The following is a 14358-nucleotide window of genomic DNA, read 5'->3' as shown; positions in this document are numbered from 1 at the left end:
TAAGGGTGTTTTTTTTTTGCTACGCCACTGTATCGTCAGGTCATTTAATCAATTATTTAGATTTTCTTCAATTCGATAAAACACAAGAATTTATGATGATATTTTAAGAAAGCACCTACTAAGCAGCAAAATATGAAGACTCCATGACGATGCAAAATTTTTATGAACTCAATACCCCCCCCCCCCTCGTCCGACAGTGACGTAGCGAGATAAGTGACACCCAGAATATATTATGATTTTTTCACTCCTAGGCGTCTTTGATCTCCGGTCTCTACACCACTGCCCGCCACAGTGACTGATTTTCGATTAGGGATGTGCCTAGGGCCGCTAATCGGAGAGAGGCACAAGAAGATAAATTTAAAAACTTTATTTTCCTAGTTGTCAAATAAATAAATTAGTGCAATATACAAATTCAATCGATTATGAAATATTAAGATAATATTAACATTTTATTAAGCATAACTGGTCCTGTTCCTTATATATGTCATAATGTTGACTCAGTTATTAAAATATTTATAAACGTTTGCTTCAATAATTGTGCTTCCATACGCGAATGCCGAGCAGTCTGGAGTCAATAAATAAACGAAGATAAGTGCATTTTCGTAAATAAAAAAACAACAACAACATGTTTTAAAAATTAATCATTAACGTTTAAAAAATGTTTTGAAATATGAAATTACATTGTCCAGTTTATTAAAAGAGGGGCTTTATAATGTGATCTGTTTATGACGTTAAGCACCTAAATCCGCGTCTGTTCTTTCGACCAAAATTCTGGATTTGCCATTGCTTGTATATGAAAATAAATAAAACATATACACATTAAAATATTTTGTTACAAATACTAACAATAGATGGCGCCACGCCTGGAAAAAACAATCGCTGTTCCGTATTTGGGTTGTTTTTATCCGTTTACAAGAGCGTGGCTCTGCTTGTAACAGGTTAATCCATTATCTTCTCGGAAGGGAGGGAGAAGGTGGTAGCCTTGCTGTCGTCGATTCCTTATCCTCCGAGCGGCATGGTACGGTGACGGTGATACTGAGGAAAGGAGTGGGATCAGTTGGTGTTATTGAAAGAGGCCTAATGTTGGGTGGTGGTTTTGGTACTCAGATATCGGAAAGCTCTTGCATGAACTGCTGTGCAAAAGATGTGCTGTTTTCTATCAGTTGCTTACTTAAATACTAAATCTTTCGATTTGCATTTATAACTAGAGATTGCCTTTGCTTCAAAATGGGGAATTGTTTCAGCCGCTCTACCAGCAAGAACGTTAAAAAAGGAGAATCAGTGGGAGCTCCATCTGTGGAAAGAAATATTGACAATGGACCTACACCGATAAGTGTTCTTGTTCCTGTCCAATCTCATGAACCTACAAGTATTCGACATCAAGATGCAATCGCCCGAAGTGGTCCTATGTTACCTCCTGTCCCTATAAATCAGGAAAATTTAAGTGGACATAGCGCTAAAGTATTTGTCGCCTTGTATGATTATGATGCTCGGACAGATGAGGACTTGAGTTTCAAGAAAGGGGAGCATTTAGAAATTTTAAATGACACACAAGGAGATTGGTGGTTTGCCAGATCGAAAGCGACGAAGAAAGAAGGCTATATTCCTTCAAATTATGTTGCTAAATTGAAATCCATCGAAGCAGAACCGTAAGTACCAATTTCAAAACAATATCTTGTTTACTTGTCTGCATCGAAGTTTAGTTTATAATTTCAGGAAATTTTTTCTGTGATATATTCTGTTTTTTTTAAAAATTTACTATTCTAATTCCTGTATTTTTTTATTATATACCATCTTAATTATTTCTATTTTGACGTGAAATAAAAGCAAACAAAACTTATTTATGACCATAACATTCAGTGTAAATATGTGCATTCATATATATAGAGAAATAATTAGCTTATTTTTAAATATGTAAGTTAAATGCAGATTATTAAATACAATTTGTAACTTTATTTTTGGATTGTAATGTGAATGAGTTGCAAGGTTATTAAATTGAGATCATGCTTTGCACCATTAGTAGAGATTTGTACAAATACCATACATAATTAATTTTAAATTTTGTTTTGTATGTTATATAACATTCATATTAAAAAAGATGCATATGATTCTCAATATGATTTTGTGAAATCAATTCACGAGAGTAAAAATAATTTAAAACTTTTCTTCCTTATTATTGTTTTAGCATGCTTTTAAAATTGTTTGTAGATTCTTAAAATTATTTGGAGTTAAGCTGTTAGATGAATTCAAAGCACTTATTAATATATGTGAGAAGCATGTGCATTCTGCATAATGAAAATTTACTAATTTTATTTGTAACTGAAATTTTAATATAGAAGACAAATTTCAAAGTTGAAAATTTTCTTAAGCAGTTAAATTTATTCTTTTCTTTAAGATTTTAATGATTCTGATTTAAACATAGATGTGTTTTTTTTTTAATTTTAAAATAACTATGCAAATATTTATTTCTTATTTACATTAGGATTTATTAAGTATACCAAAGCAGAATTATTTTCAATTGCTGTACTGCGATTTTTATTTTTTGATCAAAAACAGATATTACCAATATAAATTTTTAAAAATTCTGCTGATAATTTGCTTCCACTTTTGAAAATATAGTTTATGCAGAAGCTAATATGAGTGATCTGTCTTTTTTTTTTTTTTTGTGTGTGTGTGTGTGTGTGTGAAGAGTCTTAAAAGTGTATGGTTTGTTTGACAATATCTGTTAAAATATCTGGCCTTCTCCTTTTACAATTGAACAAGGCAATTAATTTATGCTGAATTATAATTTTCTCTTTGGTGATAAAACCGTAGTAGATCTCTTGTGTTTCATAATGCATATTCTTAAGAATTATAATACATAATTATAATATATTATGTATAAGAAGATAAGAATTATAATATATAATTATAATTTTTCATATTACACTTATCCTTAAATCTGAACAAGGTTAAAAGTTATTTTTTTTTTAATTCTAAGATAAGATAAAACTGTAAAGTGAAATTATCCAAATGACTTGATGTTTATTCTAATTTGTTTTCACATTGACTATATTTTTTATCCATGGCATATATAGGCATGATTTATTAATCGTAATGTTACAAAAATATTGAAAAATTATTTTATTTCTAATTTTTATTTCATATTCCTGTGTTATATTTTAAAGAGTGAGACTTTTATTATTAGATAGCCTATAAATTATTTAGTGAAAAGTAGTTGACAGCCATTTTTTTCTTTTTGTCCATATTGACCTTTACTGGCTATTTTTTTTAAAACTGTTTTGCATTGATCTTATTTAGATGTCAGAATTTGTATGTTTGCAAATCATTAACAGTTAATAGTTGCATCTTGCTTTTAATAATATTTTAAATAATAAAAAACAATTATTAAATATAAAGTCCTCTCATTATTTAAGAATCGGTTTAATTGCAATTTTAAAATGTAAGATAATTTACTTTCAATCTAGTGGATTTCCAGCATGTTTTTCTTTTTGTAATATTGTTATAGCTCAAAATTTCATTGGTGATAATTTTCTCTAATGATCATGCTATTGGCAGAATCAATGACTTAAAGTAACACTTAAACTTGACATTTAATTTTCTTTCTATCTTGGTGGATTTCTAGTGAGATTTTCTTTTTGTAGTATTGTTATAGCTTAAAATTTTGTTGATTATAATTTTTTCTAATGATCATGATGTTAGCAGAATCAATGACTAAAATAGCACTTCAAAATGGCATTATTGTATCTGGTTTGTGCAATATTTGTATCTTCCCATAGTTTATGAATCATTAGCTTAATTTGTGGTTATATATATGTATATATATATGTAGACATTAAACTTAAATAAGTTTGATTAAGTTCTAGGGGAAAATATATTGTTAGATGAAACAGTTATGAGATTGTCATTGTTTAGTTACTGATAATATTTGTTTCTTTTTCATTTTTAAATAGTATAATCAAACTGTTAATTACAGTTATTGTTCTATCAAAATTACCTTCTAATTATAAGATATTGAAAAAAATTAAAAATATATTTTATAGAATAATATCTATTATAGCCCTCCTGGTCTCTCATATTTTTATTTTCAATATTCTTGGACTCAGCATACATTAAACATCAGCTCATCCCATCGGTTATTTTTAATGTAGTATACTATTTTCTTGCATATAGAAAGATCTACATTATTTTTTCATATTTCATGTTCAGATCAAGAATGTTCCAGGTTTTTTTAAGTAAATAGTTCCTTATATTATTTAAGACTATTTCAAGAGAAATCATGTTTGTTGCATGATATTATTCTCTTAACATTTTTAAATATGCACATTTATATAGCATCTAAAAAGTGTTATTATAGTTCATTTTTTTTTATTATTATTAATAGCAATCAAATTAATCTGAAAAGACAATCTGTATTTTCTTAGATTTTGATATCTGGAAAAAATATCAGAATAAGATATAAAACAATGGGAAATAGGGAAGCATTCTTGTACACACAGAAAAAACACAGAGTCTCACTAATTTAAAGCAAAGAATTTAGAAAAATTCTGTAGGTTTCAATAAGGCTCCTTCTTTTTCACAGATGATCAATTGTTAAAACTATTTAATAATTTCAGGTGCATGCTATTTCTAATATTCTTTAAGACAATCAAACAAGTGCTTAGAATGACTAATTGTTACCTCCAAAATTCAATTATTAAACTTAATTGTGTTTTTGAAAATAATACTATTCTACCTTAAAAGTTCTAGGTTTTAATTCTTTAATTTAGTATTCAATGTAATTATTATTGGAAGTGCTTAAAATTGTCATATATGGATTTTAACTTTACAAGAAAATCCATTTATTTTAAAAATCAGATTATTTTCTTCAATTCGTAATAGGCAGCCAAACAATTTTACTTTCTATCACCTTTCATGTAAATTTCATCAATTTTCTTTTATTGATGAAATAATTAATTCATGCATCATGAGTGAGTAATTTATTTATGGGTGAATGACTTGTCAAACATCACTAACCAAGGAGAGACTAGAAGTTGTTCTATCAAGCAAAATCCTGTCTAGTAATTTTCCTATTAGGGATATAATCTTTGATAATATACCAATAGTTTTGGATAGGGTATTTTATCAAACATTGACTAAATATAAAGAAAATGTAAACATGAATAATAAATGTTTGATTTTAGGAATGAAGTTAATTACGTGTCATGTTAGAACAGGATGATTTAGATGATGAATAATGAATCCAAGTGGGGTCACAAAGAAAATTTTTAGGGATCATCAAACCTGATACAGCTTTACTTGTTTCTGTTTATTCAGTATATATAACAAAAAATAATTGAGAAAATTATTTTGTCTGAATAGATTTCACTAAGATTTGCTAAATGGTTATTTTTCTGTTAAATTTCCTTATAGATAATAGCATTCTCTTTCACAGTATTGCTTTTCAGATAGAAACTGGGGCATAAATAGAAAAAGTCTAAGAAATCCTGACAAAGTAGGAGTAGTTCAGATGTAGGAATTATAAATAAATCTAAGATATTTGAGTTTTGTAGAATCAGAGTTAAAAGTCAGACATACAGAAAGAAAAGAACATTTTTTACAATTATTTTAAAATTGCTCATCAAATTTGACTTTATTGTCATGTATTAGCCAGAAACTATTTCAGTGCAAGTTTCTGTATGATGTGTTAAAAAGTTAAAAATAAATAAGTAAATAAAAATAAAAAATGCACATATATGTAAAGGTTGAAATATAATTTTAATTGCATTAAGTTTAAAAAATTTGATTGTATTTATATAACTGCAGTTCTTAAATGTATTTGACTCCTCAATTCTACAACACAGATTACTAATGATTATTTTAAACACAGAAAACAATGTATATGAAAGAAATAATCATTTTTACATAATGCTTGTTGTAATATGAAAGATTTAAATACCTTCATATTTGAGAAAAGCCATCATTATTGCAATTCAAAGTATTTTTTCTTAATAATTAATTCTACATTTTATCATCTTTTATCTTGATTAAAACTCTTCTTTGAGACCTTCTTTTGGTAACTTTGCTTCAACTTTTAATCAACATTTCAATAAAACCATTGTACTTTAGTACCCTGGTTCTATTTTTATGACTTGTAAATATTAAAATTTTGGATCATGGAGGGTTTTTGTGTTTTTTATATTTAAATGCAATTAAATATACTCTGGAATGAAGGAAGAATTTTTTATTATTAGAAAAAAATAACAGAGAATTGTAAATATTTTCAATCTATCTCCTACAATCTATTTAAAGTTTGAGGCATGAAGGTATTGTTTAAATCAAAAAAGTATTTCAAAATTTTTCTTAAAATTATTTTTGAATGATGGGTTTCTTTAAATATATGTCTATAAATTATTTTAAACAACTCCGTTGTCAACTGCACTTCATTCGCACAACTTAACCTAATCTCATTTGATAAATTATTGATAAACTACTTTTTTTTATTATTTATTATTATTATTGCTATATACTGTCGTATGTGAAATAATCTCATTTATTTAGGGCTGCCGAAACCACTTTGAATAGCTAGCTGTATTCATTCTTTAGAGTATTTATTTTTAAGAAAGGTCAAATAGATAACATTCTTCTCTAGCATTTACAGTAATATAAAAAATATTCAACATTTTTTTGATATACTTCTTTTTTGAGCTAACTTTTTTAAGATTGCGAATGAAACACGGAGGCAGTCAGAAATTTGAATGGTGGTGGTGGTGGGGGATCGTTCGTAATGAAGACGGTTTCCTGTCAAATTTAAAATACCATATGTATTAATGGAAAATATTTCATTTTTATCAAAATAATTGGCATTTGGAGTAATTAAAAAACGGTCGGTATTTAAATTACTCGTGTATCGTTATTAATAATGACATCATTCAGTATTTAGAATACTTTCACGTGAAAAATGATATTTCAGAATACTAAATGTGGCAGTTGACTTGTTGCAGTATTCGTCGAGTACAATGAAACCTTGGAATTCATTCTGTTTTTAAAATGCAATTGAATGCCATCAATGCTAGTTTTTTAGGAAAAACACTATATATAATATACTTATTTCTTTATTGCCATAATATAACTTCCAATTAAACGCAACCATTAAGATTAATTTTTTTTTTTGTATGACATTATCATGAATAAAGCATACATTTTGGACTCATCAGGGAAACATATTAATGCATCTTCTCCTATATAATTATATGCATATTCGTCCTATGAAAACCAAAGACTGGCAGTATTTTCTAGACATTGTTCAATATAATTTTTGATATGTGCCAATCTGTCATTTTTTGCCCCTCCTAGTTTCTCCGCCTTATGAAAATTCCACCTTCGCAAATCTTGAGATTATCTAGTTGAATTTTATGTAGGATTTTCTACTTCAACTTAAGAGGCAGAGAAAGATAAAAATTCGACGATTATTATGAAATGCGTATCGCTTATTCCAAGAATGGAGATACAGATTATCTTCTACATTGCTAATTCAATGGATGCCGCAATCAGTAGCGTTATTTTTCGTTCCACTGCATTTGAAATTGATATATTTTTTGTATATCGTCGATATGTCTCAATTCAAAGAATTGCACTTATTTTTGAATCTAGAGTATATTTTATTGTTTACAGAATTTTTATAATTGTTTTTAATTTTCTTGGGTGTGGAGTAGAGAGGCATTCAACAGAAAAACGGGCATTTGAAATTGGTGGAAGAAGCATCTTTTCTTATTTTCTGGTATTAAATTCTTTAAATTTTGCACCGCGTTGAGCAAATTCCGTTATGATTTTATGCTGTGGGAGTTTTATGAACATTACTAATATTTCTAAGTGGTGACAGATATTTATTTGGAAGGAATCTTGATGTAGAAAGTATTTTGATTCCAGTTATAGAATCGAGTGATTTTTATATTACAAGGATTTCTTTTATATGTTCGCCTTAATTGGTACAAACAAATATGAATCCTTTAACTAAATCTCTTGAAAATATTAACTGATATTGATAGATGGTTATAATTAAAAAAAAACAGGAAGTATAAGCCTCACCTACACTAACCTACATCATAACAAATAACTGATGTAAGTAACGAAATATAAATGTAGATTGCGTGCAATTGCTTTATTTTCAAATATTGTTTTCAAAATTGTTGAAATCGTTTACGGGTTGCCTATTTTGAAATTAATTTTTCTTTACTATTAAATGTAAAACATAAAGAAAAATTGGCCGTTGATAATTTTTTTTTTCTTCTCATTACCCAGGAGATCTAAAATTGTTTCATTTTTTCTTTTTTTAATTGAAATATATCTTTGGCATTGTTAATATGAGAGAAAAAAATATTTATATCGAAAATTATTCAAGATTATTTGTGCTAAAAGCAGTTTCCAGAAAAGTAATTAAAAGACAATTTGCGAGAACTGAGGACCTTGACACATTATTAGCAAAGAGATTTTTGTTATACTCAATCTTGTCGTTTTGTTTCGTGGTGACACCAGCTCTTTGACCTCTAAAGCAGGTGAATTATTTTCCTTCTAGCACTTTAAACCGGGTTTTTGGGTGTTGGAATATATCGTAGGTAGCAAATGTAGTTATTCTTGCATTGAGAAGTTTTATTTTCTTTGTTATTATAATTTTCGCATGTGTTGTTAGTCTTTCCGTTTACTAAACCTTCCACACGTAGCTGAGAAAAAAAAATGAAATATTCCAGTTCACAGCCATAATAATTACTACCTATTGAAGGATTTAGTGTTTTTGTAAACAGTGTTGTTCCATAATCTGAATTGGACAAGCAGAGGTCCAGGATTTAATAAAGAAATTAAGAATAACATAGGATTTCTTTTTTTTTTTTAATAATAATATGTGTATTCAAAATACTTTGTTTCTCTTCATTTATAATATATCGGATAAAAGAAAAATTATGCCTATTGTAGTGCAAAATTTACGCTCCTTGAATTTATGAGTTTCTTCTTATGAGTTTCGCCTTGAAAATAGCATGTTCTATATATTGCCTTTTTAGATAGGTTTTTCTAAATAAGTGTTTATAGGGAAATAAGAATATATTGATAAGCTGGAAAATTTTGTTTATGGAGGAAATATTGATAAAATAGAAAATTTTGATCAATATATCCGTTTACAACACTTTTGAGCACATAACTTATTTATGTGCTGTATTATTTCACATAAACTGAATTTTATCCCTTAACAAACCAAACCATCTATTTCTTTTTTCCAAATTTTGCAATAGGATGAAAAAACTGAACATGAGACAGCATGTTCATACCTGAAAGAAAAAAAAAAAAAAAAATCAGAAATATTAGTTATTGGTTGCGAAAAATTTAGTTCCATCTTTTTCTTACGATATTTTGAAATTTGAGATAGATGGTAGTGCTTGTTAAATGATTATTTACCATCAATAACATCACAAAAAAAATTATGTTGAAATATTACTTTTGTTCTTTCTTGTAATACAAGTGTCATTCTGATATTTTTTTAATCTAAAAATAAAATGAAATGCAATAAATTCCTCTTGTTAAAAAGTGAGGAAAACGATATTAAACAATGCTGTTGAACAGATGTGTTTTTTATGCATCAAGTTAAAAACTTTTTTTTTTAAAATCTGGAAATGTGTTGAAATTTCCAAATGTGTTGTAAATTATTCATGAAATGACTTTTCTGAATACGTTTTATTAACGTGGAGATATGTTTTCATAAAAGTTATGGAAAGTTGCATTAGATGTTAAAGTTATACGAATTTTTTTTTTTGTTCAAACAAAATTGATATGTATACTTTTAAGATAGTTGTATTCTAAATAGAATTTTACTGTTTAAAATACACGCTTTTGATCAATCAATAATCAGTAATTTTATTTATTAGTTATTGGCGTACTTTTAATAAAAAAAGTTAAGTTTTTTAACATTGAATGTTATTATTTCTTTAAAAGTAGTTCAGGGAAAAGTGCCAGACGAGTTAACCTATTTAAAAGAGCTGTGGGTTGGAAAAAAACAAAAAAACTAGGCAATCAAAAGTTTGAAACAAAATGTATTCTCTTGAAGTTTTTTAAAACCGAGAAATTATTTTATTGAAGTAGATTTAGTATGTCCTTGTGTATTATTTATTTGTATTCCTTTGGGATTCTAAGTTTCATTTCTACAGTAATAATCTTCAACTGTTCTGTAAATGTAAAATAATAATAATTATTATAAAGTTCAGCTTGTGTAATTTTTTTAATAATTTAAATCCTTGGTTAATATATTAATCTAAATAATCGATCAGTTAATATTTGATTGAATCAAATGGTGTCAATGCAAATGGAGTCAAATAAGCCGCTCTGATTTATTTTATAATTCATTGAATTTGTTACAGGTATAAAAGGGCGGGACGTTATTGGCGAGCCTGACGCAATGCACATTTAAGTGTTACATGACATGCGCAGTTGCATTCATTTATCGCACCACTTTGATTTCATATGAACTAACTCCGTTGAAAATTCGTAACTTATTTTAAATTTATATATTGTATTTAAAAATTTCCGATGTATAACCTAGATACGATTTCTGTAAGGATTATAAAATATTTGTTCTATGTTAACGTATAATTATTCCTGATTTTACTCTTTTCTTTTATCTTACTGTTATATCTTTTCTAAGTTGACCTAATCAAGGTATCAGAAAAAATAATTAAAAAATAATTTCAGCTACAGTTTCAATAAAGAGTCTTTAAAAAGGCAGCGTGATATTTGACACACGCCATGTCGAGATTAGCTTTCCTTTTATTTGTTTTCATCCCTGTTTTATTCTTTGTCTTAAGAAAGAGAGTTTCTTAGAACCTTCTAATATTTTATTGCTGCCTTTTGTGTTATTCTTGGATGAAATGTTGCATTCGATAATAGGCTTCTTGCAAGAAAGAATGAAATATTTGCTATTCATTATTTTGGAGCTTTAGGAATACTTGTAGGTAATAAAGTGACAGTTTTTTTTTAAATTATTGAAATAAAAAGTTTTAAATTGCGTGCAACTATAAATGTATGAATAACGGCAAGAGTAATATGTTGAATTTACCTTTAAATTTCATGGTATAATACGCTACATGTTTATAATTGTAATTTTTAAATATCGTAGCAATAATCCGAGATGCCTTAACCTTTCTCGGCTTCGCGACCACTTTTCGAATAATAATTTGTGACTTCATTTTCATCGAAAAATTTCGCCGCCTCCGAATACCGGAAAGAATTTTAATTATAAGATTAATGAAATTTTTTGTTGAATTAGGATAAAGTTAAAAAATTTGGAAATATGTTTAAATGAACAAAACAAAACAAAAAACTTTTTTAATTTCTGTCGAACACCAAATATTCAGATTAATTGGAACCAGACCTGATTAAGATAATTGACGAAAAAGAGTATTTCTTGGGGGGAGGGGGGGACAACGACTGTGAAATGTATTAATTTGAAAAACTCATAAGTCAATTGTTTCTTCTGTTTCTACTCGGGACGAATTTGTTTGCGGATCGCTTCCTCCCTGGCGATTCGAATAACTGGAATTCTCAGAAATGGAATTCTACTTCAAATCAGTTAATTCGCTTTTTATATGTTTTTTACGCGAGAAGATTTTGTTTGTAGGTCTTCCTTTTCACAAAGCGGTTCGAATAGTTAAGTTCAATTCTATTTTCGTTTTAAATTATTTCCTAAATTGTATAAACATACAATTTTTGAAGAATTTTAAGAAAACGCTATTAAATTTTTCACAATCTGATTTGCGACACACTAGGGTTTAGAAGCTCAACTATACAATTACTGTTTACTTCATCTTCTGACATTGAAAAGTTTTTATTATGTTTTATCTGATTTTGAAATTCATATCCCTATTGTCATCTCCATTTAAAATGATACCAACACATGGCGTATTAAATGAATATTTCATGTATTAAATGTCCAGATAGTTTTATATTTCCATCTTTTTGCATTTTCGCATAAAACTAATTTTAAGCGATAAAAAACGGCTTCAGTGAAAAAAAAAAAAAAAAAAATGCTGCCTGCCAACTTTGAAATTGAAGGTATTCTTTTTTGCATACTGGTTTCTATTCATTTTGTGAATGTCCTGAAAAATAAGAAAAAAAAGAAAATAATAATGATTAGAATGCTATTCCATTCCTTCAACTCCTCCGGAATGCCATCAAAAATGTACTCCGTAACTTGTTTTGTGTTCGCTCATGTGTCACGAAAGAAAAAGGTAATATTTTAAGTATTTTCTCTCTTCATGAATCGGGAGGGAGAGAAAAGAAAAACGAACATAAAGTATTTTCGCAGGTGTTTTTTAGTAATTTCATCTTCCTAGAATGGTTTCCACTCCACACGTAATATAATTGTCTCAACTGAAGCGTGCTGTTGAGTTGACCTGCTACAGCAAGTGCCCAATTAACTGAAAGATGCTTGCGTTTCACTTGCTGGTGCAGGAACGTAAATTACGTTTGAAAGAAATCGGATGTCCGAAACGTGGTTTGATGTACCTCGTTACTGGAAAAAACTGCATAGATTTCTCTAGCACATAGCTTTTGTTACTTAGACCATGGAGAGAAATCAGTATGGGTTGGTCCTTTCCATATTCTGGTTTGAGAACTTTGTCGTTTGTTTATTAAAGCACTAAATTCTTTCGAATTAGGTTGGCGAATTTTCGCCACTTTTTTTTTTCTTGCAAAATCTGTTAATGAGTTCCTAATAACAGCGGTTTAATGAATCCAACTAAAAAAAATAAAGAAAAAAAAAAAACTATTTCGGTCATGAAAAACTAGTCCTTCGTGTGAATTTACTTCTTTAAATACCGTTCTAATTTCCCATGAAAGAATCTTATCGAATCCGTTCTCAAGTTATAGATGAAAGCATGTTTTGAATGATTCGTTTACAAACCGAATTTAGAAGTAGTTTATAAATAGAGAGCAATTTAAAATTTTATGGAAGTGGTTTCAATAACACTTTTAATTTTTCTTTTTTTAAGTCTGTGTGAAACGCGTTAGATTGACGCGCTTCTGTAAAATGCTGAAAGAAGCTTATTTAGTAAAACCTTAGTTAAAAATTTGTATTTTTCTAATAAAAGTTCACATTCCATATCACCACGAAGGAGTTTAATTATTTCTAAAAAATGGTTTTTATGATGAATTTTGAATTTTCTTTATTCGTAAAGCTTTATCTGTCCCATTTAGGCCTATAAAATTTTGCTGTGAACTTCAAAATTGGACAAAATAAAGCATTGATTGATTGGTGATTACTGATTGCAAATTTACCCAGTTTTTCTATTTTTTTATAATTAGGCGACATTTTCAAACCGTTAAATTACCGGATATTCTTGAAATCGCGAATATAAAATAAAAAGTCTTAATAATTTATTTATTAAATATTTTATAATAAGACATTTTATTTTATTCTTATGTATTATGACAAAAATATATGCAATTTGTGTATTCTGAATAAAATGTCAAGAAAATTCAACAGTTTTATTGCAAATTATAAGTAATACTTAAACACGAATAATTTTTCACTATGAGAACAATTGTAAAATATGTAATTCAATATGTGATCTATTTGTCACTATGCTTAAAAAGTAATAACGTAAAAGCATAAAAAAAATTCCACTTTGATTAATATTTTGTCTGTGATCTAATTTTTATACAAAATAATGCAGCCTTAGAAAATGCTATCTCGATTTTCATAGTTGTTGGTTTGATAATTGAAGAAGCATGCACTGTTTGAATTTATTTCCCATGTATGTTTGCTGTTGAAAATACTCTAGTTTCTGACGATGTCGTGTCCGCGTTATCACGGAAAGAGGGGTGCAGTAGCTTCTGAGGGTAAAAGCCCCTGATCAGCCGAGGGCAGAAGTCTGACTTTTAGCTCATATGAAAGTGACACTCTCACACACTCGCTTGCACAACCCCTTATTACCGGGGGGCTCATTCACACACCTCACAGATAGAACACAGGGTGAAGAAAAACCATGAGTGAACCAGGACTCGAACCCGGGACGTCCAGATCACTTATTATCTGAAGATGGACAGATCGTAGGAACACGGTTTAAAAGATAACCTTTTTAAATTAAAATTCTTAATTTATCTTTATTACAGTCCCTTCAATGGTATATTAAAGTTGAAGTATCCTAAGAAAGAAAGAATTGCGAAAGATGAAGCATTAAAGAACTATACATTAGATATTCAAGTATATGTTAAAAGGATGCCGTGTGCGAAGTTTCTTGACACTAATATTTTTCAATGGACTTCTTTTGTTATTTGAAAGAAATAGTTTTGTGTATTTGCTAACAAGAGGGGGAGAAGAAAAGAAAGACCATGAAA

At 28.4% G+C, this 14358-nt stretch overlaps 1 protein-coding gene across 1 annotated transcript in view; it reads left to right on the top strand.

The window, feature by feature from the left end:
- Window positions 1-957: 957 nt before the first annotated feature.
- LOC129958273 (tyrosine-protein kinase Src42A-like) overlaps window positions 958-14358 on the top strand; it is a 71745-nt gene continuing 58344 nt past the window's right edge. The window contains exon 1 of the mRNA XM_056070607.1: window positions 958-1649. Within this exon, the coding sequence (XP_055926582.1) occupies window positions 1228-1649 (422 nt within the window). The 5' untranslated portion in view covers window positions 958-1227. The remainder of the gene's footprint in view (window positions 1650-14358) is intronic.

This window comes from Argiope bruennichi, chromosome X1, assembly GCF_947563725.1.
Source record: "Argiope bruennichi chromosome X1, qqArgBrue1.1, whole genome shotgun sequence".
Lineage (NCBI taxonomy): Eukaryota > Metazoa > Arthropoda > Arachnida > Araneae > Araneidae > Argiope > Argiope bruennichi.
This window is presented reverse-complemented; position numbering and strand designations above follow the sequence as displayed.